At 40.6% G+C, this 27197-nt stretch overlaps 2 protein-coding genes across 3 annotated transcripts in view; both read right to left on the bottom strand.

Annotated features, from left to right (window-relative positions):
• Positions 1-3840, bottom strand: part of LOC121878303 (transcription factor Dp-1-like) — a 33708-nt gene extending 29868 nt beyond the window's left edge. For both annotated transcript variants that reach the window (XM_042384404.1, XM_042384406.1), the window contains exon 1: positions 3426-3840. In XM_042384404.1, the coding sequence (XP_042240338.1) occupies positions 3426-3477 (52 nt within the window). In that variant the 5' untranslated portion in view covers positions 3478-3840. The remainder of the gene's footprint in view (positions 1-3425) is intronic.
• A 2704-nt stretch (positions 3841-6544) lies between these two features.
• LOC121878485 lies at positions 6545-26994 on the bottom strand. Its single transcript, XM_042384742.1, has 16 exons — positions 26935-26994; positions 25142-25950; positions 23830-24001; positions 23465-23683; positions 16708-16861; positions 15946-16006; positions 15350-15718; positions 14669-14911; positions 14406-14568; positions 13822-13952; positions 13432-13626; positions 12662-12859; positions 11714-11900; positions 11472-11599; positions 9783-10728; positions 6545-9304 (listed from the first exon to the last, which is right to left on the bottom strand). The coding sequence occupies exons 1-16, from the start codon at positions 26992-26994 to the stop codon at positions 8807-8809; spliced, it is 4533 nt and encodes a 1510-aa protein (XP_042240676.1). The 3' UTR covers positions 6545-8806.
• Between the last annotated feature and the right edge of the window lie 203 nt (positions 26995-27197).

Genomic DNA, 27197 nt, shown 5'->3' with positions numbered 1-27197 from the left:
AACTAGTATGATAAGACCACTAATTTGCAGTGTTCTTAAAACCCCAATATCCTAACAGGGAGGAATGGCAGTTCCTCTCTTCTCTGCCACCTATTATAAAGAGTAGCTATTGTGCACTGTAAATGATCCAAGGAAATTAATGAATTTTTACTACTCAAAAATACTGTGCATATATAGGTCAACCCCCTCCTTTTTGCATTTTTTTTCATAAAACTTATTCTGCTCATGTATACTGTACATGGTATATACTACTGTACTATACCACGATATGTACTAATGTAGTCCCTATTTTAATGTCCCCTCATTCCAGCAGATTCCACAAATTCCTTGAATGTATGTATACGACAGTTGCTATATAAACCTCCAAAATAAGGTAATGTGTTTCATTTAGAAAAGCAACAAGTACTTTATGCATTTGTCTCCACACTTTGTGGCAAATCAGTGTCACTAATCCATGTCAAATTTAAGCAGATAAGACTTTGGCAATGATCAGTACTCTGCTCCTGCTCAAATTAAAGCTAGTTCAGTGATGATTTGTTTCAATTTGTCAGAGCATGTATTGTCCATGGAAGCACTCGCCTATAAGCCTCAGAGAAACAATTACCCACCAACTTAAGTTTGTTAAGCTAGATTAGTTCATCATGATTTTGCAGTTCTCTTCCACTTTTTAAACATTTTATTTGTTATAAATTTGCCCAGAGCTAGTGCAGAGCATGGGAACCAAAGTGAACTTTATATTTCAGTTATGTTAGGTTTTGTTGCTTCACATCATCATCATTAACACTACAGATAAAAAAAAGCAAGTTCAGAACAGTACTGTACTATAGTGGTCTGCAATTATGGCTGCAATAAGTCAGCAGGTTCCCAAGATTTTTTAAACTGCACACTAAGTGATGCATTTCTAGACTGTCCCATAGAGCTCTATGTCCCCCTATACCTCTAGCTGTGCCTCTGTATTCAGTACACAGTCATTGTGGAGGAAATACCGTAGCTACTATTGTCTGTCTCCATCTCCTAGTAAACAAAACTATCCACTTCATGCAGTACTGTGCAGGAGCTCTTCACTATGACTAAACCAAGCTAGATTACTGATTCATTCTTTCATTACCCATTAGCCTGCATAGCTAACTATTTTCTTCTTTTTTTAAGATGAAAATACAGTATATTTCGGAGAACTTTCACTTCTTGTAGAAGTTGCAAACACTGTACAGTGCACAACAAATTTAGTGTAGCTGCAGCAAAAGGATTAATGGTTTTATCAAATCTGGATAAAAATCACATCCCTACTGAATATCTTTACAAAAGTGTCTGCTAAATATTGCTGCTCCAGATATACAGTACTGGTCATTAATGTGATCACTGTTCCCTCCCTTGACAGAAATCACCAAATATTTCTACACTTTTGAGTTAAAATTTCCAAACTCTTCTCACTTTGTATGGCATAAATGAAGATACAACTCTGCTTCCAAAGGCTTTATTCTGCCCATAAGGATTTATCGAGCAATGTACACTGTGACTTCGTTTCAATTCAGTTGGGTAATTTTTAACGCTCAATCAACAGTAGCACTCTGACCTACACATACAAAGTCTACATTTACATTTCAACATCTTAACAATAACTAGCAACAAATATTACTCAGCATAGACTTTTCTCCCACGACAAAATAAATTATTTATTGCGGATAAGATAAACCAACCATAACTACCTAACCAGACCCAACTTCCTAGGATTGAAAAGTTTTATCTTGTCTACTTTAGGTAGGTTTTTTAGGGTGAGTTTGTTTTTTTATGTAGGGAATTACTATATTTTAGGATGTGCAATTAACAGGAGCCAAAAAATCAGCAGGAATAAAGTCTGAACATTGCAAAGAACATTTATCTAACTTTATCCCTACTGAGTTTTGGGCTCCTGTTTATTGCACGTCCTAGAATATTGGGTTATCTGATAAAGAATATGACCTAGACTTATATATATGGTCAACAACAGGAATATAAACTTGTCAGTCCAGCATGGTGGTTCAAGTGACACACACACCATATTCATTCTTAAAAAAACAAACAAATTAAAGTGCAATTCCTCCATCCATTTATTTCTATTCGTGAGGTAAGGAAGAAGTTTTCTTCTAGAGCATATTTCCCTAAAGTGGTTTCCTCTTATGTGTCGGGATTCTTTAGTTTTACTCAATATTCAGTTAATTGTTTTTCCAATTAGAAATTTCTGATTATGCACTGAACCTAAAGTTAAAGTAAAATGGTATAAAAGACAAAGGCAGTAATTTATTTTCCTTCATATTTATTTCTGACCTAATTGTCTTACATTAGAGATTTGTTGTTTATTACCTTTTAGGTAAAACATATCTGGTACTACAAACTTGAATTAAAATTTTAGGATTTCAGGTAAGTTAGAACTAAATCCAACCTAATAATAAAAAATAGTGAATATGCAGAATCATTACCATACGTGTCATAAATAAGAACATAATAAACATTTAACTTAAAGGTTAAGATGATGAGACAAGAAATAGAGGCATGGAAGGGATATAAACTTTAACCAAACAATATAAGCTCAGTTTTTTGGTCAAATAGCATTCAATATCACAAAATAAAAGTAAGTTGCTAAATGAAATAACACTCAACACTGTACAATATCATGTAGAGAACCCCAAACTCATACACTTAATTCATCATATAGCTGTACTGTAAAGCTTTAGTACAGTACAGTAACATGTCTGAGGATCACAAGACGTCTCTCTCTATCAATGTCACTCCCTTCTTGACGGATATTAGTTATATGTAATTTATAAAAATAAAAAAATAAACTTACAAATGTCACCCAGATGGAGCTTATAAATTTTCATATAAGCACTTATCATTTACAGTTCACTTTCAATGAGAAAAATCACTTGCACTTGTTTGTTTAACGTACATACTAAAAAGACGAGATTCGCCTTATATACCAAGAAAATCCTTCAACAATTCACTGTTGTATCTATACAACCAAGAGACCTTGACAGTGACTTCTCTACTCAACACTCCCAACAGTTCCCTCAATTATCATCTACAGTTCACTGCTCAAGTTATTGATTTCCATGGCTCCCCCATTGTCCACACGTTACATAGCCCCTTTACCCGTAACTACTCGAACAAGATATTAGTTGTGCACATATCAAGCATGAGGGTGTAAAAAAATACATTTGAAAGTTGGGGACCTCGGACACGAAGTTCAATTTCAAACGACGAATTTTAGAAGACATTGACGATAATGTAACGTTGTATCATGCTGTGTCCACCATACATACTCAATAAACGGTTAATAATCGTAATCACTTCATTAGCCCACCATGATACACAAGAATAACAGGTATAAAATGGTTTAAATGACTGACTGTGGACGGGACTTGGGCCTCCCCCTCAACACCACTTACCATTTGGGTCCGGGATCAACAGTGTTGTGATATTCTGCTGGTTTTGTGTCATCCTGGCCTGCTAGATTATTCCCGCTAGTTCGGGATCTCTTCAACAGTTTAAATGACTCTTCCAATTAGCCGTAAACTAGGCACAGAAAAACAACAACAAATCGTTCACCGACAGCAGATTCCTAAAATGGCGAGTTCATCACTCCCTTTTCGGACAGCACATCTGCCTCGTATGGTCTACATTTTGGAATAATATTGATTAGACACGATATCGCATACATTCAGTTTTGACCAGTTATCATTAAATGACTCAGATAATGAGATATGAGCCGAAAATGGTGCACATTCTCGCAGACTCTTCCTGAGGAGAGTGGCTATATGATCTTGGCGGTGGGCACAAAGCTCGCATTCTGATTGGTCAATACATGTCACGTGGTACAGAGAGGAACGGAACGAGAGGAATACAGATGAAAACATTAATTTTCTCCTAATAAACCATTTCAATTGTCTCTGATACAACGAAAATAATAACAAAATACATTATTAGACTTATACTGAGAAAGATAGCTCTCTATATACTATTTAAAGGAAATTTGAGCCACAGTCCCTTAAGCCCGCCAGTAGTGAGTTGTCCAGCGAGATAGGAACGGTCTGTCGCTCCAGCCAATCAGAGAGCGTCTTGGGTCTGTCCTCATATGGCGCGAAAGGCCAGTTTGTAGCAGACGTTGTGCACCTTAAAGACAGCAAAAATATATTAATAACGATATTTATTCCAAGTAATTCGATTATATATTAGAAGTTTTTATCTTATGTAAGGTGTATTTACTTTCTGCTGGAGGAAACATGTACTCATATCAAAGAAACTTTTGAAAATATGACATTGGTTGATCTATGCAACAGGAGCGAGGACTACTAGGAGAGATTATAGGGGCAGAAGAATCTTTGTTAAGAATGTCAGTTTGTGTCTCAGTCCTTAACGGTAATAGGGTGAGTTATGCTATTACTTTATTGTTTCTCCAGCTTCTCTTTATTTTCGGAAATTAAAACCCAGTCCCAACGTTCACTTGTCAAGTTTCTCCTTTTCAGTTATTGTGTGTGTTCAAGAGACTTCAAGCATAACTTATGTGTCATGTAGTCTGAAAACATAATATTGTTATTCTCCGGTTTATAATGCTACAGTTGTTTTTATCAATGTCTAGTTATTGTGCACTATGCCTAATACTGCAGACCACTGGGGCCGATATTGTTAAGGTAAAGATTGTAGTGAACGAATTTATAAGTGTTTGAAGTACAGTATCTGGACATACTGCCTCACCCACTGATTAGTATGTACAGGATATTGTGTGTGTGGATGAAAATTAGAAAACATACAGACAGAACTTGTATTAGTGACTTATTCCCCCTCCCATTCTCTTCCTCCTTGACAGTATTTGTATGTTTGTCAGTAGAATAGGTTGAGCGCTGGTGATGAAAGAATATATTGAATTTTGAAGAATGGCCATAAAGATCGGAATGTGTTAGAAAATAAACTAACCTGATTAAAAAGTAGTTGAAGGATTTAATTAAATATGAGGGAACACATATTGAGGTATCAAGTGTCAGTACAATGTCTACATCATTAGTGAGTTTGTTAAGTTATCAGTAAGACGTGTTAAATATATCGCTGGTGTGAGGGGGAGTTAGGGATATCCTGTCTCACTTGTTAGGTGTGCTGACAGCGGCGTCGGGATTTCCCTGAGACAAGTTACAAATGCGACAACTGGGACATACAGTAGATATATTTTACGTACCTTTAATATTCAATATTCAGTAGAGCTTCATGTGTTGCTTTATAACTATTCTTGTTTCCATTATGATTTTAAATAAGATATGATACAGTAGCTTGTAGTCACGATTTTATTTGGAAAATCACGTTAATAATAATGTTAGCAATACTGTACAGTAATTACTGGTTTTTAAGTGCTTTTATATTCTTGAAATCTTACATGGGCACCACAGTCTTCTTCTTGGTGATAGTAAGTTTATTAATACGAATGCCAGTCAAAATAACTGAATCATCCTCTTGATTCTGGCCAATTTATATACTTAATGCTATTCTACAGTCAACAGGATGCGGCCAGCTTATAGATCACACGACACACCGCCAGTGATCTGTGTTGATTTTTTACGCTCGCCTTTTAATTAAAAGATACTGTTGCCCTTATTATTAAACTGCAAAAGAGGTCGGGGTGATGTGACCCTGGGTAAGCTCTCACTTTTACATGGAGGTGTCACAATAAACTGAACCAGTTACTCTTATTCTGTCAGCAAAGCTCGTTCCCACCTAATCTCTCCCTCAAAGGGTGATGTGCAAAATTGAGGTCAATACAGAGCGATGTACTTGTTGACATGAGATACCGTTGTGAGTTAGGTCAGGTGAGATCAACAAGAATCATCGATATTGTTGTGACTTGTGTCAAGTCAGGAGCAGATGCAGGGGGGGAGGGGGGATCTTGGGGGTCCGGCCCCCTCCCCCCCCCATTTTTATCAGAAAATTCCAATACTTTTCTTTAATGCAGTATTGTATTCAGGCGGTTTTGTATAGTAAAGGGTAATTACTATTGACTTAAGAATATCTCCTATTATCAAGTGCACATGGCTTCAAAATACCCATGCTATTGGTAAGATTTAAAAAAATAAAATCTGGGGGCTTACACCCCCCCCTCCCATCCCAAGCCCCGGCTGGGTGAGCTCCCTCTGCTCGCCATGGTCCCCCGCCCCCCCCTCCCTCCTTTGATATTCCTGGATTTGCCCCTACAAGTGATAGGGCAGGTTGATAATCTAATACAGTACTCAGCCGCTAGTGGGGCCAAGTTCCCCCTCCCACACTCCTGGAATCGTTCCACAGGAGTTTCCTATCAACAATCCCAATTATTTGTTGGTACAGTATTTTACAAAGGAAAGTGTGTGTGATCTTAAGATTTTGTATGGTGTTCCCTACATATATAGTTGGGTTGAACTGAATGACTTCATTCTTAATAAACAGCTCATTAGCTAAGCACAGGAGCAGCTCAATGTTTATCATAAGAACAGCCATAAGTACAACACCTCTTAAACATAATGTAAGGTTAATAAAAACTCTTTGAAAGTAAAATCACATATTTGGTTTATTTCCTTTTCAGTGCATAAGGATCAGTTTTACTACAGTATTTCTTAAAATTTTATCATTACATAATATCTTTCTTATAAGATTTAAATTTTCTATAGAAACTTAATTATGTAGTATCTAATTAGTGCTTAGAAAAAACTATAGTCTGCTCACTCGAAGCTTGCGACTGAGGCCTAGGGTCAGCTTCCAGCAAGGCAGCTGATTGGTTGACATACGGATACCGGAGACCCACTTCAGTTCTTTGGTATTTGATCTACCGTATTGTACTGCATTTGCTATGATATTTTAAGGGATAATAATTTTCTGTGTTGATCTCAGATAATTTCCACAACTGAGAAAGCAAAAATTAGCTTGTGAAATGTAATGGTAATAAAAATATCATAAAGAGAACATGAACATCATGAACAACTTCTGGGCGTAAACTACATCACGCTGAGTGGTACAGGATGTCGTTGAAATTTTGTACATACAGTACTCTTTTTCTTGTTATGTTCAAGATATGTTATCAGAGCATTTCACTAGCTAATTTTTGCTTCCCTAAGTGTGCAAATTATCAGAGAACAACATAGAAAAGTTATTATCCCTTAAAATATCAAAATACTTTATTGTACTGTACAGTATAAAGATGATAGATTATATATACCCTAGGCCTCAGTTGCAAGCTTTGAGTGAACACACTATAGTTTTCTTGTGATTTTTTTTTTCATTTTACACATTCTATTGATATATCACAGCATCTACCATTAACTCTATATTTCACTAATATGCAGACAATGAAGCATTACTTTTTTCATAACAATAATGGTGTTAGTGGCTACTAGACATGCCACACAGCAATGATGATATGATCAAATTTTAGGCTAAAATGAATTATTCAGGCTTGTGCTGGTATGATTATGTCATTAAATGAGAATGAAAACCAAAATACGACCCAACTATAAGTTAGAAATATTGGTGCTACCTTCAATCGGCTGGATTGAGAGATTCCTTCCGCTCCTCTCCTTGAATATCTCAATATAATTGGAACATGAAATTAATTGCAATGCTAATTATTTACAAAATCAACTGCTTTAATATATTTTTTGCAAATGGCAAACAAAATAGTAACAAATAACCATTTATTTTATTGCAAAACCTTTGATCACTCAAAGTTCTTCCTGTCTTAAAGATTGTGGTCTTTTCATCCGTCTTTAAATATGAAAGACTCCAAGCAATTTTACACACTGTACTATACTGTAGTCTACTCAACTGAGGCCTAAGGTCAGTTTGTAGCAAGGCAGCTGATTGGCTGGCAGACAGATACCTGAAGAGACAGAGTTCTCTAGTATTTAATCTATTGTATTTATATTAAAATATTTTAATTGATAATAACTATTCTGTGTTGATCTCTGATAATTTCTGCACATGGGAAGCAAAAATTAGCATGTGAAACTTTCTAGTAACATATATATATTGAAGAGAACACAAACATGATGATGTACAGTAATTTAACGATGTAACTCCACCTCACTGCATGCCGTCACGCAGCTCAGTGGAAGATGTCGCTGAAATTTTGAAATATTTTTCTTGTTCTTTTTATTTTTAAGTTACCAGTGTGTTTCACAAGCTAAATTTTACTTTCCTAGATGTGAAAATTATCAGAGAGTAACACAGAAAAGCTATTCTCTCTTAAAACATTGTACAGAAACAGAATATAAATACGATAGATTAAATACTTAAGAGCTGTGGTGACTCTTTGGGTCTCTGTCTGCCAAATAATCAATTGCCATGTTACAAACTGATCCTAAGCCTCAGCTGCAAGGTTTAAGTGAACAGACTAATATGGGTATGACTTTAGGGAAGTAGTAGTCATTAATATGCATAATTAAATAGACAGGATGAGCAGAATCGAATTCAATCACCGTATCCAATACACAACAGTGGTAGCATAACAAAGCAAACATATTACTGGATTGTGCTATGCTGACTGACTACAGAAAAAAATTAACTTTCAAGTCTATGTACAGCATCGCTGTCACTGATATGAAGACTAATCTTTAACTCGGGCAATACTCGGTAACACTGTAAAAACCAACTCACAGCCTGAATAGTATTTTGTTTCCTACAAGTAGTTTTATGTAATGACACAACCAAATACTGTACTCGGTATAATATTGTTCTTTCGTGTAATTATCTCAGGGAATCTACTGCCTGATTAAATGTGTACAGGTACTTGCCTATTATTTCTACAAACCTCTTGGCATCAAAAATTGGTAACACCAGTGTGCCAATAATGATGCATGCGTGTTTCCAGTTCCAAGGAGTCTAATGTAGGTCGCTCTTGCATCTCTGCAGTCAAATCTGGTTGTACCAAAGGATAGTGTGGTGGCCGTGGTCGATTCTCTTGATAATATTTCAAGTTCTGTAGACTTCCAAATCGATGAAAATTACTATTATTTTTGGAACTTGTACTTCTGAATCTTTGAAGAGTGCTGAACTTATTAGTTGTGGCACTTAGTTTATTTTGAATCATACGAAAAGTGCCTCTACCCAGTCGAGACTTGCGCACATTATTCCTCTGGAAGTAGCCACTTGGTTCTGATTCTGCAGCCGCAGCCAAAACCAAATCAGGTGCAGAAGCAGTTGGCATGGGACTGGATCGTGAATTGGATCGTTTCAGGGTGTCTAACTCACGCATAAATAGTAATTTTGCATTGCGGGCAAGAAGATATTCCCAACTGCGAAACTGTTCCTCAGTCACCTGTGGAGAGAAATTATATACTGTACATATGTATAAATTACCTGGTAGGTTGTGTTGGAAAAAAAAAAGGTGATTACAGTATAGATTGATTTAAAAAAGCAGTGCCCAAATATTTTTTCATTTATTTGAATTATGCAAATATTGAACTATAGGACAGTAATTAAGGAAATATATATATTTTTCTATTTCAAGTTGCTACCAAGAGTGGAGTCAGGATGAGTACAATATTTTCACACCTGTCAGGGGTTGGACTCAAGAGTACTACTACAATACAGGCACCAGTAGTTTTGTAATGGAGCAAATGTCCATTCCGTTTTGCATCTGAATATTTAAGGTCTTACCTCGATAAGGCGAGTGTTAACATGTGAACCAACCACAAGCCTTGCACTGGATGCCTTGAAATACAGTTTATGATTATTTATCACATATTATTGAAAAATTTATTGTATGAATAAATTCAGAAAACAATCTACCTTACCTGTTCAGAATCATTGTCAAGGGCATCATCTTCAGATTTAGCATGATTTTTCTGGTGTGAGTGGTGCTGTCCTCCACTAACACCACTCAAGCCACTATCACTCCCTTCAGAGTCACTAGCACTATCATCAAAGCCAGCAGGAGGGGCCAAAACACCTGTCTGTGGGTCATTTTGACCCATCTGCAGATGTCCTCTCAGATGGTTTTCAGAAAATGTTGGTGATGAGTCAGGTCGAGGGTAGTGGTAGTATGTAACAGCTCTCCTTACATTGCCATTTGTATAAACTAGTTTTGCTTCTGTTTCCATTTTCTTTCCAGTTTCTTTCTTTCTTCTATTTGGATATGCATAAATATCTTCTACACTCTGCCACACGTCTTCTGTCGGTTCACCATGTATTTTTGATTCATTTATAATAGTTCTATCATGTTTATGAATATCTGCTCCATGTTCACTAAAATCACTTTGACTCTGACCACTTGGGGAAGATCTGTCTAATTCTTGAACACTTTGATTTACATCAGATCCTTCAATATTGTTTTCTTGTAATCCTACATTCAACAAGTTACTTTTATTTTTTATCTGGTCATTTATGTGGCGAGGTTTGTTGTGATTACCTACAGTGTCAATAGCACTATTAAATTTCACTCTTTGACTACTTCCAGTCTCCTCTTCTTCTAAGAATCCTTTATTTGATTCGGTAACACTTTCACAATCACCTGCTAAATTTATTGTTGTAGATTTTACTTTCATCTGAGACAAACTGGACAGCGGTAACTGGCTTTGACATAGTTCTTGTGGAGGAGTTAGTCGCACTACAATTACACTCAGAGCCTGCCGGGTACCATATGCCTGTGCTAGGTCTAAGAGGCGCTTAGCAGCTGACCCTGGCTCCTTTATTTCACTGCAAACATCGGCAGCTTCCTTTGGCCCTAACACCTCCCACAAACTGAAATAGAATAACCTCTGAAAAAACTTGGCTGTAACCCACACTTTACAACAAGCAGTGCATACTTGACGATATACAATATGGTGTGGTGGTTATGTGCTTGCAATAAAACATGGTCTGCAAATTACTTATGTTCATTGTTATTTTCTTTTATTATCAACAACTTTTGACTAATATTTTGAAGTTTACTTAATACTGTAAGAAATTTTTATCAATACAGTATTTTACATTATGCTATGAGAGCCAATACTGCCTGGAATGTTTCAAAATGACCTACAATTAAAGGACTGATGATCATCTTTTTAACTGATAGCAAAAAAAAAAAAAGTTACAACACAGGAAAAAAGTGTCCCTGCTCTTAGGGAGGCAACTAAAAAATGGTTGTTAACTGTACCAGCATGGGCTGGTCAGCACAAGGCAAGCATAATATTTCTCAGTGAGTGAGTCATTGTTAGTATATTCATACAGCTGGCTGATGGAGTTACAAAAAAACAACTTTTCCATAAACATTAAAAACAGCCTTCTGCAAACAGATTACTGAAGCTTAGCTTTGAAATTTGAACAACTAAAGCTCAATACAGTATACAACTATAAATAGCTATGGTCTTCCAACTCTATTCTAACCATGGAATTGAACATGATTCTCGGTAAGAAAAAGTATTCAATATAAATATACATTCTCTATTGGTTTTCACACAAAGTAGGAAAGAACAAATACAGACAGAAATGGATTAGGTACATACCTGGCACTGGCAATAACAACAGCTGTGAAGTGAGGTCCAAGGTGTAGCTCTGTCGTATGGGGGTCAGGGAGCGTGGGAGTCTCTGCCAACACACATCTCATTCCTTCACTACACTCACCTACAGCACTCTGTCAGAAATGCACTGAATCATTAAATCTTCATTAAAATACCTGAGTGTTCACGGTTGTTGCAGTTCAGTGAATATAAACATAACATAATAAAATGGCTATGTAAGTACATACAGGAGGTGTCCTTGAAGCAGTTGTTGTGAGCACAATGGGCTGGCCATGGGTAGTGGTTACAGTGGCAGAAACAGGACCATAACAGCACAAGCGGAGGACAGGCCAATTTCTGGGATGGGTGGCATCAGTCTCCAGATGGGCAGCGCACACAGCAGCCGGAAGACTGACACCCTGGGACCTTAGACGCCTACATTGTAGTTCCATAATTAGTTTTACATAAAGGTGTAAAAAAGGAAATATAAAATACACTACAACAATAACCCTGTATTCACATTTTTCAAGTTTCCCTAATTCCATTACTGTACACCATTGTATTTTAAAGTGAGGCAACTCTCATTCTAGTCTACTTATCTATGGATGTACTGTACTGTATATCATTGTCTTGTGAAAGTGTGGGTCACAATGACTTCTATACAGTACTGTACACCATAATCTCTTTACAATTTCCTGACCCCATAATTGAGACAGTGTCACACACATTCTCCCTCATTCTGTCACCATACATTATCATTTATCTTTATCTACATACATTCCCATTTACCTCACACAAATAGTCATTCTCTCCATATAGATACAGTGCATTACCTTTAATTATATCAAATTTGGATCCACCACACAATATTATCAATCACTTCCTTTATTATATTGTAGTCTAATACATTATGCACTACTTTGCCAATTCCATATACAGTCTTCAGTTAGGAATTATGCTACTGTATTAATGATCCTTGTTTCACTTGCATATTATACAGTACTGTACTGTACTGTACTCGTATACTGGTTGAGAACATTTTTATTTCACTTTAGTTTCTGATTTCATCTAATTCATGAGAAGACTTACTAGATCCTATTATGGTTTTTATTTTTTGGAGGGGTAAAGGAAATGCTAGATATTATAATGCACATGAAGTTTATAACAATATTAATAATAAACAACATGATAATCACCTGAGAGCTGTCAAAAGGGCATACTTGAGTGCATAAGTATGAGTGTGGGAACAAGCACATTCTTCCTGTAGCAGTGTAGGAAGTAATGCCAATAAACTCCCAACAACACCAACCTCTTGTCCACCATCAGCCAGAGCAGCCACACCTACACTCCCTAAGCCACCCACGTCTGGTACACGTAGCTGTCCAATTGTTAGCCTGTAATAATGAATATAAATTATTTTCAAAATACCAATACAAATTTAAATGAATTTTGATTCTGCATCAAGTTCATCAAATATCTTGCTACATTCCAATTATCATAAGGTACTGTACCTAGATGTCACACCATCACCTCATAGATATAAGCTGTAAATGAATAGGTAGATATTTATTCAGTAAAATCTTTGCCTCAACATGCCTGATGACAACCAGGTAACCTATGCTGAGTCCACCCCCCCCCCCCTGGTTCTCTGTTGCATTTTCTGGGCTGGTGCCCTGGGTTTAGTGGTGAGTAGAGGGGACATCCTATTCTGGTTTTACCCAACAGCTGTCATCAAGTAATCATGATTAACCAAAGAAGGCATGGAAAATGGCTGTAAAACATTAATGATGGTGATGAAAATTCTCATACAAGTTTCAATTGATTCAGCATGTATATAAACAATGCAAGTATACAAAAAAGTACCTAGACAGTGTTGGTATACAAACAATAGTACATCATAAGTCAATTTGCCTAAGGAATGCCAACAAACCTATCATATGCTTATATCCAGTAGGGTCTGACTTACTTGGAATCTCGCCCTATAGCTTCAGCAAAACCTAGTGACCAGGGCAAGTCGGAGGAAGCATCCTTGGTGTGGCCACTGCCTCTATGGTTAATATCACTCCGCTGATTAAGCTGGGAGTTGGTCTGCGGTCTTGTCAAGGGTAGGGAACGACCAGACCGGCTGGTTACATCGACAACACTGACTGGTCTCCTTGATCTGTAATTACATTATAACTAATTATGGGTGGTCTTATACTGTACAGCATTATCTAAAATGTTTTGCTATGACAATAAAGACATGCAAATGTATCAACTCGGCTTCATCTCAATAATGATTGATTCTACTGACAAGAAATTGGAAGTAATAAAAATGTTAATTAATACAAAATACACCTGTATCAAATTTACTGACTTGCACTTGGTAAACTGGTGGTGGTCAAGGGAAAGCGCAGTGTTGCCAGAGATGTCCAAAGCCACCAAGCCAGGGGATACCAGTTCTTCCAGCTCAATACGACCCAACTGGCAGTGAGACGCATCCACTACCTGTAAAGTTTTCATCGAATGCTCTATATAAGAACTGAACAGTATTTACATTTTAAAACAACATGCAATGAAGGAGATGGCTATAGCTATCAAGGTATTATTACAGAAAAACAAATACTGTACTACCGTAAGACCATGAAGAAAGAGTAATTTAATTAGTCCAAAACTGAGAGAAATTTAATCTCATATATGATACCAGTAATTTAAAGAGTAATGCAAATTCTACTGTATATGTTCATCAAAAGTTAATGAAACATATTGCAAGATTATTTAAAATCAATTATACATGTAGTTATATTTGCAGTGTCATCAGGTGACAATACTGTACAGTATTGTAATTTTTTAAATTCATACCTGAGGGTAAAACATAATAACACTCAACAAGAATAATTTATGTACCACAACAGTGAAAAAATGATAAAGTGTTGGATTAAGATTAAAGGAGTACATTACCTTCAGTGCCGACAGGTGTGCAAGGCGAGGGAGGCTCTGCAGTGGGTTTGAGTGGACCTTGAGCACCCTGAGACGCCGTAGACGGGACACACCAGCAGGCACAGCTGTCAGCTGGTTTCCTGACAACACCAGCTCCTCTAGTAACTCCCATGACCACACCAATCTGCAAGTGTTCTGGGTCACAAACAGCAAGTAGGTTGGTGATGATTTCAGTACTGTATTAATATTCAAAGATATTCAAGTTTAAATTCATCATGGTGTACCTGTCCTGAAGGCTGTTGATTCTGTTATATGGAGCATGCAGAATACGAAGAGCCCGGCAGTGCTGTAAGGGTGTCAGATCCCTGAGTTTGTTGGCAGCAGCATATAATTCCTGAAGGGACAGTGTCACTTTAGGGCTCGCAGCATCATCCCCACACATGTGCGGTGCTCCTCGGCTACCTCGACCTTCCACAGCACCAGGCAACACACTCAACTGGTTGGCACTCACATTTAACACCCTCAACCTGATCAGAGGAAAATGTAGTTACCCACAGATAAAATAACCATTCTGCATGATGATGGATTTCTTATCAGTAAGTTGCCAAAGGGTGATTCATACAAGTGTACATATGACAACAACCTATGTACTGTACAGTATATGACATAATGAAATAATCCCCTCACTTCAACATCACTTCTCCCATTCGAATAAATATGTAAAAAAAAATAACTTGTCCTTTAAAGAATGATTTCTATACTCTCCACGCACAGCACCAACCAAACTAAAACAGTGCATGAGTTCATGTATTATGATACAAAATATATATTCTGAACTGTGTACAATATATACGTTTTCTGATGTTAATTATAACACAGAAAAATTGCATAAAAGGGAACCTCAACAGGTAGTGAATAACTTTTTCCTTTCTGCTCTACTGTCATGCTATAGTAACATATCTCACCTGTTGAGCCATGAAAAAAGGTTCAGGGGAAGAGTTGTCAGTTTGTTGTGGTGGAGGAACAAAACCTCAAGTGAACACAGTCGTGGCTCCTCATGCAAATTGTGGGTATGGTGGGTTAACCTGTCAGGTACTTTAGCAGGATTATGAGAGTTATAGGCACAGCCGGAGTCCTTGAGGTGGTCGACGGTGGCCCGCTGTGGTATGGGAAAAACAGTAAGATGGTTGTGGTGTGCAGAGAGTGTGTGTAGGCGACGTAGGTGACCCGAGGTAAGGAAGGCAGGGAGGGATGTCACCTGATTGTGACTCACATCTACAAGCGTCACTTCAGTGCTAGACACCAACCACGGTGGCACAGCACTCAACTCATTCCTGAGAGAATAAACCAATCGTGTCGTAAACATAAGGTCATAAACTGTTGCATCTAAATACAGATAGAAAAAATATTTCATGAGCTAAAAATTATGATTTGAAGGATGTTGAATGTATTCCAAATCATTTGTTATAGGTTAATAATGTCATACAGACTGCAGTTTAGGACAATTCCTTTGCTTGGTATTTGACATTTTTAAAAGCATCTACTGTTCCTGGACCCCTACCTAGCCAGGTTGAGCCGTGTCAGTCGGCGTGGGTGGTAGCGTACTTCCAGCCTCGTAAGATCTGCAATAAACAACTGTAAGCTGACACGCCATGTGCTTCACAACACTCAATACTGATGACTGAGTACAGTACAGTACTAAAGACTATGACTAAAAATTATAAACAGTATACTGTATAGTACAGTATAAGTAAATAACTGTATAAAAACATATAAAATTACCCCTTTTCCGAAGACTCAGATTGTAAATGTAGCTACAACGCTTATAAGACAATGATAGGGAGTCTCAACGGTTCATACAACAAACATTTCTTGTCACTGACAAAGTAATAATTCACATTACTAGTAACTATAAAACACAAAAATTACCACCAAAAATTGCATCAAAATTATACACAAATTAAGATTCTACCTTAACTAGATATATTCTGTTAGCACCAGTTAGAAGGCAAAATTAAGGCACGGGCTTGTATCTTTAAAAAAAAATCCAGTACAGTATCTTAATTTTGTTTGGTGCAAAGTAAACCTAACCTAACCCAGATAGGGTCTCAGTTTGGATGTTATTACCCGCACTTAAGGTAGGCAATCAATAGGTGCATTAATTCATACATTGTCAGTTACAAGAAATATTAATTGAATGAATCTATGAATCCAGACTGGGAGTGACTTGGGTGAGCTTGCATGAGGACTGAGAAAAACAGTGGTGATAGGATGAGTGGGTAAGAGGATGACTGTGTGGTGGTAAGTGGTGGGCATTACTCACGGTTGTTGTTGGCGGTGAGGGAGGTGAGGGCAGCAGCGTGAAGTGTGATGGAGGTGATGGAGTTGTTGGAACATCTGAGAGAGGTGAGGGCCGCCAAACACGACACGTCCAGACTGCTGATGCCATTGTCGCTCACGTCCAGTTCCGTCACATTCTGTTGATACGTAAACATTGTTAATCCTCACTCTACTCCCCTGTATGTGCACACACACACACATAACTTCTCTTCACCACTGACCTGCCCATTACAATTACAGTTGTTTAATAAAATCGCAAATTTCTTGTAAATATAAACATGGAAACAACAAAATATTATTTAGGCTTTTGAAATGCAGATAGATTGAACTATTCATCAAAGTTAACCCTGAAAAAAACTGGAGACAGATTACCAGATCCATTACTCATCTCTGACAAGGTCTGGTTGAATGACATCACGAAGGTTCCCAACATTTCATGGAGAGACGTGACTGAATATCTGGTGGATACTACCAGTGTGTTTACGAGAGTCGATGAAAGCCTACGTCACTTGAGGCTTATGATTATTTTGTATGCGGTCATGTCCGGGATTTATTTTACTATGGTAATTCAGTGGGGGAGTGAATTCTGTTTCATCAAGTCCAAAGTAAATGTTTGCTCTTATTTTTTTCCCTAAAAATGAAGTACTGTACCGTAACATTCAGTTGTTTCAATTCAGTTTCATTCATTCAAGTCAATTCTACATAGAATCTGAAAACATTTTATCTAACGAATATTCAAACTACTTAAATAAACTTCAACAATTTAACTTTATTTACTGTTAAACAACGTGTATAAAAAAGTTAGGAATATACTTTTATCAATGTTTATATAAGTTGTCGAAGGCAGTTTTTAGCTTTGACCAAAAATAGAGTCAAAACAAACAGACAAGAATTTGTTGTGCCTAATCCTCTTTCGAAATTACATTGAACTTTCTAAAATTAAAACAGATTCCAAAAGTTAAATTAAATACACAAATTCTTACCAGAAACAAAAAGTTCTCCACAAATCATTGCTCGAGATACTTAGAGACCAGTCTTCTCTTCTGGTGGCAGAGATCCAAGCAACGCTTCTTCGTTTCCCGATTGGAGATTTACCTTTTGGCATGCGATGAAATGACAAAGATTTGTGTTGTCCAATTATTCTATTCATACAGTCTACGGCATAGCAACTGTGGGGCATTCTAGCGTATTTAAATCGTCGAAAACTACAATAGCTTACAGATAAACTTTGGTGGAAGTGTTGATCAACATACGATATTTGTTTTGTTTTGTCTCACAGGATGCGCGCGCATCATTCCGGATCAGATGTAAACACTGACAAGGGGTGGCGGGGTCTTTTGTTTCAAGTGTTCACACTCCGGAAAAGTTTGCCCTGACAAATTCTGAACTTGTGGCTTCTTCAGCCTTAAGCTGAGACCCCTAGTGGGGTGGGCACCCGTCATCACTATCACTTAAGACTTACTATTTAAAGCATGTCTAATTGAATTGGTTATAATCTAAACTACATCACTCGGTTTACTCGGTTATGAACGATTCGCTTATTTCACCCGAAGATTAACCACCCTAATATTACATGAGGCGTTAGGTTAAATTAGGTTGGGTTGGTTTGAATTTTCATTATGGTGGTGAGGTTAATTTTCAGGTGATCCGTGCAAACAACGCGTATGTAACAAATTTGTACATATTTTATCCAATTCGCCTCTATACATTATAGTGTGCCTAGCTGTAACTGGTTGAAGGTAAGTGCCGTGTCCACCATAAAGCTCAATCAACTGGTGCATTGTAAACACAGCTGGCTGGTTGTCTGGTTCCCCACCTGACAATTAAATCTTTCTAAGCTGGAAATTTTGGTGTCGCGGTAAGGTAAGGTTTGGTATTAATATACACTTTACTTAATACTCTTCACAACTGATCGGCCTGTTAACCACTTGGATGGTCAGTCACGTCTCTATTACACACTGCTGGCAAGTAAGGTGCTAGGCATGAACTGGCTCCTGAATGAATTTGTACTTACGTCAGTATTTTCACCAAGTTTTATTGGTCATATAAAAGTACAGCCACTGATGGTAGTAAACTAACAGGAGGGAGGGGGGTGTCACTTGCCCCTGAAAAGCGCGCTAAGTTCTGTACACTTTACTAAAATCTCAGTCGAAACGCTCAAGCGTCCCCCTCACCTCAACACCCCCTTGAGAACCACACAGCTCAACAGAACAGGCACAAATCACGAAGATGCTATCCATTGGGCATAGCAGATTGATGAATAATGGTTTATAACAGAACCAGCGCCAGGGAGGGACCCTTGATCTAGGTAAAGAAAGGTCACGACATTCGAACACGGAGGAAGTTGTGGTTATCAAGTTGGAGCCTGTTATGACAATCCCTGGGGCGTGAAGAGAAATATTACTTAAACTTCCCTAAAAGTGTACGAGGCATTTTGTTGGAGAGGGATGTCGATTTTCTAAAGCTGAATGTGGAGTCATCCAATGGAAGAGCTATTGTAACGCTACAACTTGGAGAGTTTGAACTCGTGTTCCTTTCTGATTTGCTGATTATACTTCTTTGAAAACGTTAGATGGTGAAAACCCTGACCTGGGACGACACTGTCCCATGCAGTGTTTCGTAAATTTGGCTAGATGCCTGGAACCAAACCTTAACTAACAGCGCTATCCACAGCAGGGATGTACCTATACAATTAGGTTATGACAACTTGTTATACATATTTTATATATTATACAGTTTCAATGGTGACTGTGACGACCAACCTTGAGATGAGAGCCGTCCAGAACGAGGACTCTGGGGCGGAAGTCCTTAGGATCGTTTCTGCTCCAGCGTGAGGGGCTGAGGGCGAGGCGGAGGGCCCCCAGTGGCATACCCTCAGCCACACTTTCCCGCCGCTCACCTCTGTTGACCTGACCACTGACGATGGCCTTACACGTATCTACCCCCATCATTACTGGAGGTGGTGTTGGGGGCACTTATGTGCCCTGTAACACTAGCAGGATGTTACCGCTGCTTCTTGGCATACTAGTGTCACCACCACCTGGCATTCGCCACCACCCACATGATACATCACCAGCGCTCTTTCCCTGTATCGCCAATTTCCTTAATAATAGTTCTTATACTGTTATTGCCTGATAACACGCTAGTATGTGAAGAAAGTCATACCCGCACCTCACTTGTACCTCAGTGTGATACAATACCCGAGCACACACAACACTGCACCACCACTCATGGCAATTTCTTATTAACAAAAAATGCCCAACGTCACAGATGGAGGTCAGAGGCGGGTAATCATATCACACATTAGCATGCCATGAAGGGCGATAGTGGCATGTCACTTCCCAGTCCTTCTCCGGGAGGGGGCGGGGATGGAGGCACAACTCAACCTCGCCTCGGTGAATAAATTATCTCGTACTTTCTGTGACATACAGGATTCATCGTTCTTAAGCTGAGTATTAATTCTAAAATACTGTTCTCAATTAAAGATAAATATACTGCATATGTCTATTTTCAACTGTATATGTAATTTTTATCTGCTTATTTTTCTTCTTGTACAGTATAATTATGTTGTTTACTATCTGTAACACCAGTAACCTAGAAATCATCCAAGTTTTAACATTTACTTTGAAAAACACATCAACAAAGTCAAGTTCTAGCTTGGGGTCAGTCAATGTGTGTACAGGTAAAGATAAGCAACAGGCGGGCGTGTGGTGGTGAGGCCAGGCGACGAAAAGAGGTCTCGTGGCCACCGCAACAAGTTAGGCGGACGACGGCGCCAACACAACTGGGGGAGGAAGGGAGGAGCCACTAACTACACCCCAACACCGCCTCACATACACCCCTCCACCTCCCCGCCCTCACACTCATACTACATTCCCAAATCGAGAAACTTATAATAAAATAATAAAAGATGAAATAAATTAATATAAACCAAAAGCGTGTCACCGTCACTGAGGACCCGTAGGCATGAACACATTACGTAAATAGTCACATCAAGTTTTATTTCAAGATCTTTACCGGCTAAGAAGGTACATACATACAGTAGTACACAAGATTGCCAATGGACAGAATCGGTGTTTAGTATAGGGTCACCCCACATAAGGGTTCTGATCATGCAGACGGAAGGGGGGGGGGGTGTTCAGTCGACTTGAGATAGACTCAGGAACCGTGTCTGACATACTGTTGAAGAGTAAACAAACTAACAATACCGGTTCTACACCTTCTTTTGATTTCAATGACTGATTTTACAGACAGACAAAAACGTTCAACTATTATTCATTTAACTGTTACAATCATCAAGGCGGAAATAAGACTAAATTCACGATGGTAAAACGGCCTGAAAAACACCGACACAGAATTAAGACAAGACCTTAGCGAAACAGATCAACAACATCAGTCTATATACCCAACACAACAGGTCACCAACGCAACACCACATAATTCGAGACCTTTTACCGCGTGACGCCCAAATTATCTCACCGCCTCCCTCTTATATTGTTACAATTATCTCTAATTTACTCATTATCATTACATCATACCTTCTTTGTATTCCGTTGCAACACCTTCTTACGGGTAATTATTAAAGACGCTGGTGTAAAGTTACGAGAGGGTAGAGAATGGTAAAGAGATGCAGGTAATGGAGGCAAGTGATCGTGGTGGATTAATATTCACAAAGTGCCCACTAGAATGTGTCCAGTCGAGTAGAGAGGAGGGAAGGGTGACGGGCTGCAGTACTAACAACCTGCCTGACGGTGCCCCACGCTCAGGAGGATAATACTGTACGTTGGTGAGGGGGGTAGATATGGAAAACCTGTTGACAAGTTTCACCCTCTAGTACTGACACGCGCACAATAACAAACGTAGCGCGTGAGGTTAACTCTGGGGATATAACCATTGACAATTACGAAGACCTGAGAATTGCCTGAAGATTAGCCCTCCTACGCAGCATATTTCACATGTAGATCAACCACCCTAATGCTAACCTAACGTAATTCTATAACCTACCATAACGTAACGCTAACCTAACACAACTTAACGTAAAGTAACTTAAACCTAACATAACTAACGCCAACCTGACTGAATCTAACCTAACATAACCTAACCGCCATACCAATTGTATCTAAAAAGGCAAAATACTGTGTGTAAAGCAGCGGAAAACACACACACATAGACCATCAGTTCCAGTACTTGGGCGTAACATCAGGTGGCGGGAGAAGTGTATAAAAAAAATTCTATAACAAAGAATTTAGAGGTAAACTTAATCTTTTATTGGAGATGAGTCATGATTGTTTTTGTGAGAGAGAGGAAGGAGGAGGGAAGAGAGAGAGGGAGACACGACGATGATGGTGAAAGACAGATAAGAGCAAAGAAAAGTTAGTGTAGTAGTTAGTGGGTCGTGACGGAGGGATGGAAGTGGTGGTAGTAATAAACGAGTAATGGCTGTTAAAAAAAAATCCTTCCTCCAGACTAAACTACCCTCTACTGACACTTAACTAGGGCGAGGTAGTTATCACAGCATCAGTAAATGACAGGGGATGATAACTAGATGTTGACAGTACAGTAGTTATCAAGATTTTTACCCGTGAGACAGGAGGGACGTTGTCAGTACAGTATATTACTCCCAGGAGGCGGATTGGTTAAGGGAAGGTAAGTGGTGCCATCTATAGTGCTGATGTTAAAAGTGTGACGACGATGCTGAATGAGTCTGCAGTTGTTGGGGACTGAAGGTAAGGGAGGAGAGACGGGGGGGAGAGAGGGAGTGAGGAAACATTCTCTTCTAGCTGTAGGAGGAAGTATCAGGTCATTCTTACTTCACCCTAACGCGAACATACCTTAACCTAACCTAACCTGACCTAACTTAACCTAAACTAAACTAACACACCCTGACCTAACCTAACGATAGTGTATAGGCAGCGGAAGGGCGGCGTCTCTGGTGACATACTCCCGCCAGCCATCCATGTCTCCTCCAGCCTCACCGGGCCCGTTACACAGACATCCCTCCCTCACCCATCACCAGCCCTCACCCATCACCAGTCCTCACCCATCACCAGCCCTCACCCATCACCAGTCCCATCCCTCACCCATCACCAGCCCTCACCCATCACCAGTCCTCACCCATCACCAGCCCTCACCCATCACCAGCCCTCACCCATCACCAGCCTTCACCCATCACCAGCCCTCACCCATCACCAGCCCTCACCCATCACCAGTCCTCACCCATCACCAGCCCTCACGCACTTCACCAGCCCTCACGCACTTCACCACACCCACCATGAAGACAGACATATATGAAACAGAAATAACAATCTTTTACAATATTACCAACGTCAGAAGTCACACCCAGTTATACCCCAGTCTGTGTGTGTGTATGTGTGTGTGTGTGTGTGTGTGTGTGTGTGTGTGTGTGTGTGTGTGTCCCACCTGTAAGAGTTAACATCTGTCACCTGTAAAAGTTAACATCTGTCACCTATATGAATCACACTCGTCAAAAGACTAACTTTCGCCCCTCGACTGATAACTTTCTCTCATACATCAGTTGGTACCCGATAGAAAGTAAATATATTATAATCCTCAATAAAAGAAAGGCGTAGAGTGTGTGACAGGTGAGTGATAGAGCCCAGCCAGTATTTGGTATTTACCTTTTATAGGTTACGTGTTGAAAGTCCTCCACGAGAGAGAGAGAGAGAGAGATACAAACAGAAAGACGAATAGAGAGAGGGAGAGAGCCAGCCACCGCTCACCTGTATGCTAGCGAGCGTGACAGGGCCAGTTAGACTGTTCAGGCGGAGGTTTAGCGTAAGGGGTTCATTTTCCTGTAGATGGTTCTCCTGCTCCTGTTCCTCCTCCCTGCTGGGGTTGTGATGGAGAGCCAGGACCTCGGCTCTCCCTGTCGGGTCTTCTCCACCCGCCGTCATCACCCCCAGACCCGGTACAGCGCTTAGCCTATTGCCACACACGTCCTGTACAGAAAGATACGGGAAGACATCAGTGTCATCCATTAGCTGAAAGTGTTTGTATGTGTCTGTCTATCTGTCCAGGACCCAGGTTGTGAGAGTCCAGGATCCAGGTTGAGAGAGGTGGTTGAAACCAACTCAGAAGGACTCACCAGGGTCCTAAGGGCCTCCATAGTGGCCAGTTCGGGGGCGTCAATGATGTGGTTGTGAGCTGCCCGCAGGTGGGCGAGGGCTGGCAAGCCGCCCACGGCGAGGGCTGGCAAGCCGCCCACGCCCGCACCCACACCTGCCAGTTGGTTGTAGGACACGTCCAGCTCCACCAGTCTGTAGCAGATAACACTAATGGTGAGAAACACACAACAAAACACCATTTATAACACAACTGCTTCCTCACTTATTATCAGTAGTAGTAGTACTGGTATTTCATAACTAAACATACACGTGGATGTTGGCGCCTGGGTTACAACACACTTAAGTACATGAATTATTAATGTCTTGGCGCGACCGAGTTCAAATCCTCCCTGACGAGGCACACACCCCATATAGGTGACCAAGAGGAATACAATACTATATACATTTGTCTTTTATAGTTGTGTTATGTTATCTGATGAAATGAGTTAAGTTTGGTTAGGTTAGGATTGGTTGGGTTACGTTAGACAGCCAAGGGAGTAGTAACATGGGCGAGGGGTAGGGCGTGGTGACGTGGGCGAGGGGTAGGGCGTGGTGACGAAGGCGAGGGGTAGGGCGTGGTGACGTGGGCGAGGGGTAAGGCGGGGTTACGTGGGCGAGGGGTAGGACGGGGTGACGGGCGTGGGGTAGGGCGTGGTGAGGTACCTGCTGAGGGTAGCGAGGGCGTGAGGAAGAACGCGCAGTTGGTTGTGGGCGAGAGAGAGGCGGGCCAGGGCTGGGAGACTCAGCAGACAACCTGGGAACTCCTGTAGCCTATTCCTCGCCAACACCACCACCTGTAGGGCGAAGTCAACGGCTATAGTTCAGGACTACTGTACTTTCGTCTCAGAGTACAAATTAGCATATAATTTCAGTCTGTAGTTATGCCTGCCAAATACACACGACTCACGCACCTGTAGATTAAACACCCGAGCTTATTTCACCTGAAGATTAACCACCCAACGGTACCTGGGAGCGGGGGGGGGGGGTTAGATCAGATTAAGTTAGGGTGGTTAATCTTCAGGGGAAATAAGCTGGGGTTGTCTAATTTTCAGGTGTAAAAAATTTACCAGGTGTTTGATAAAAAAAAACCCCTAGTGCTGACAAGTCGCCCCCCCCCCCTCCCCGTAAAGCTTCAGGTTGCTTGAGTTCATTATTTATATATACAGTAATTACGTCACACATTATGAGATCACCTGAAGCTGCTGGAAGTGCCTGAGGTAATGTAGTCCACCAAGTACCCTGCCTGGGGAGGTCCTCACGCCTCCCCCAGCCTCCGTGATGATCCCCTCACACCCACTCTCACTCTCCTCAACACCAGACGAACTGCTCTCTTCATGTCTACCTCTCACACCGTCTTCACTCTTAGTCTTGTGTTCTGCTGTGTAATTCACTCCCTCTTTAGGCGTGAAGGTGTGCACAGTTGGGTGTGGTACACTAACATCAGCTGCAGCTGTGGTGGGTTTAGTGCCGCGGACTGCAGCTGTGGCGGGCTTAGTGCTGGGTGCAGCAGCTGTGCCTTCGTCTTCAACAGCAAGTCCCTCACTTTTTGCTCTTCGTAGGCGGAGTTTAGCTTGGAGCTCGTCTGCGATGCTCTCAAATACTGGACTCGGTTTGTTTCCTGAGGGTGTGGCAGAGTCAACACCTGAAACTACCTGACTACCCGTCGGTGACTCTTCCCCTTTTATGTGCTTGGCATCACCTGCCTCAGTGTCTTGGTCACTCCTGTGGGCGTCCTCCTCGACGGGATCAGTAGGCACACCAGAGTCACCACTCAGGCCATCATCTTCCACCACTTGCTTGGGTTTGGCCCCTGCCTGTTGGTGACCGTCATCGCCGGTACCTGGAGGTCGGGGTCTGCTGGTGGACGTCTCCCGGGACTCAGGATAAACTTGGCGACGTCGACGGTCCCTTCTTCTTCTGCCTCGTCCCGCCTGGCGCTTCCTGTATGTGGTGGAGGGTGTAGGAGTGAGCAAGTTGTGGGAGAGGTTAATGCTGGTCAGATGGAGGCTGGAGAAGAGACTGGTGGGAAGCCGTTCCAGGTGTCTGCCAGACAGGTCTACCTCAGCTCTCCTGCGTGTCTCACCTCCTGCTTCTGCCCCAGGCTGTAGGAGACAGAAAAACACACACGTGTAAATAATAGACCAAGTTTGGTTAACCTGGTTGAGAAACGGATTTCTGTTACAGTACTTGAAGACATTGTAAAGTTAAGGTGTGTGTGTGTGTGTGTGTGTGTGTGTGTGTATTAGCAGGTGGATGTTTAGAAAAGTGAGTGTGGTGTACATAGGCGTGGTGGGGGAGAGTATAGATTGGTTCAGTCACAACTACGCTTGGCTGAACGTGACGCTGTCTGCACCAGGACTAAAGAAATGAACACAATTCGTGGCAGGTGTGGATGTAGTGTAAGGAAGCTGGAACACCTCCCCTCCCTCCCTCTCCCCATCAGTAATGTTCCAGCGCCACCCCACACACCTCATTACCTCCCTCACTGGGGTCTATCACACTCTTGCACCTTTTTGCCCATCACAACCATGATTCATCCTCGTGTATAAGTTCACCCCATCACACAGTACACCGCTACCCCAACACACCATAAAAGGTCCACTCCGAATGGTTACCAACGTCTGTAATGACCTGACCTAACCTAATCTAATCTCGACTGCTGTGCTTCCCTTTGATCAGTACACCACTATACATCGTGGCTAATAGTATACAATAAAATAGACTGTACATGGATCTCACAATAATTATGTGTCAGTGGATGATCGTGTGGTTATCAATATTAAACTCTGAACTTCATATCATGCCAGGCTTTCTCTCGCTCCTAATATCACTAGAGAGAGAGAACGTGTGTGTGTGTGTCGCTCTCACCATCACCACCATCTGTATATATCACCACCATAACGTCCATCATCACCATCACTACAACCTCCTCTACAGTATTACTATCACCACCACCTCCTTCACCACCACCAACAGAAGGGGAATGAACAAAAGCATCACACTCTCTTATCCCGACTGTGAGTTTATGGAACACACTGGTTTCTCACTCATTGTTTACCTGGCCTGGGTCACACACACACACTCACCATGTTTTTGAGAATGCCACGTCGGGAGGCCCTGGAGCTGTGGCCTCGCTGGTCCGCCATACTGTAATTCGCCTCCACCGCCACTTTTAACACCAGCTACAGCCTTCCTCCTCTTCCCCCTCACATCACTTATCCCAGTCACAGACACAAGTCCCTTTATAATCCAAACTTTATCACATGGACAATGGTAAACTAACACGGTGTCTTTGGATAAGGTGAAAATATCCAGTTGGTTTCGCTCGCTTTAGTAAGAATTAGTATTA

The sequence above is a fragment of the Homarus americanus genome, unplaced genomic scaffold, assembly GCF_018991925.1.
Source record: "Homarus americanus isolate GMGI-L3 unplaced genomic scaffold, GMGI_Hamer_2.0 scaffold41027, whole genome shotgun sequence".
Classification (NCBI taxonomy): domain Eukaryota; kingdom Metazoa; phylum Arthropoda; class Malacostraca; order Decapoda; family Nephropidae; genus Homarus; species Homarus americanus.
Note: the sequence above shows the minus strand (reverse complement) of the source record. Positions and strands in the feature narration are given on the sequence as shown.

Bases quoted from the DNA above. Each gene is read 5' to 3' on its own strand.
- LOC121878485 (XM_042384742.1), bottom strand. From the start codon at position 26,994: ATGGCGGACCAGCGAGGCCACAGCTCCAGGGCCTCCCGACGTGGCATT. The intron at 15,719-15,945 runs GTAGGGGTCCAG...TTATTCTCTCAG, and splicing joins ACACGGCTCAACCTGGCTAG to GAATGAGTTGAGTGCTGTGC. The intron at 11,600-11,713 runs GTATGTACTTAC...CATTTCTGACAG, and splicing joins CTGCTTCAAGGACACCTCCT to AGTGCTGTAGGTGAGTGTAG.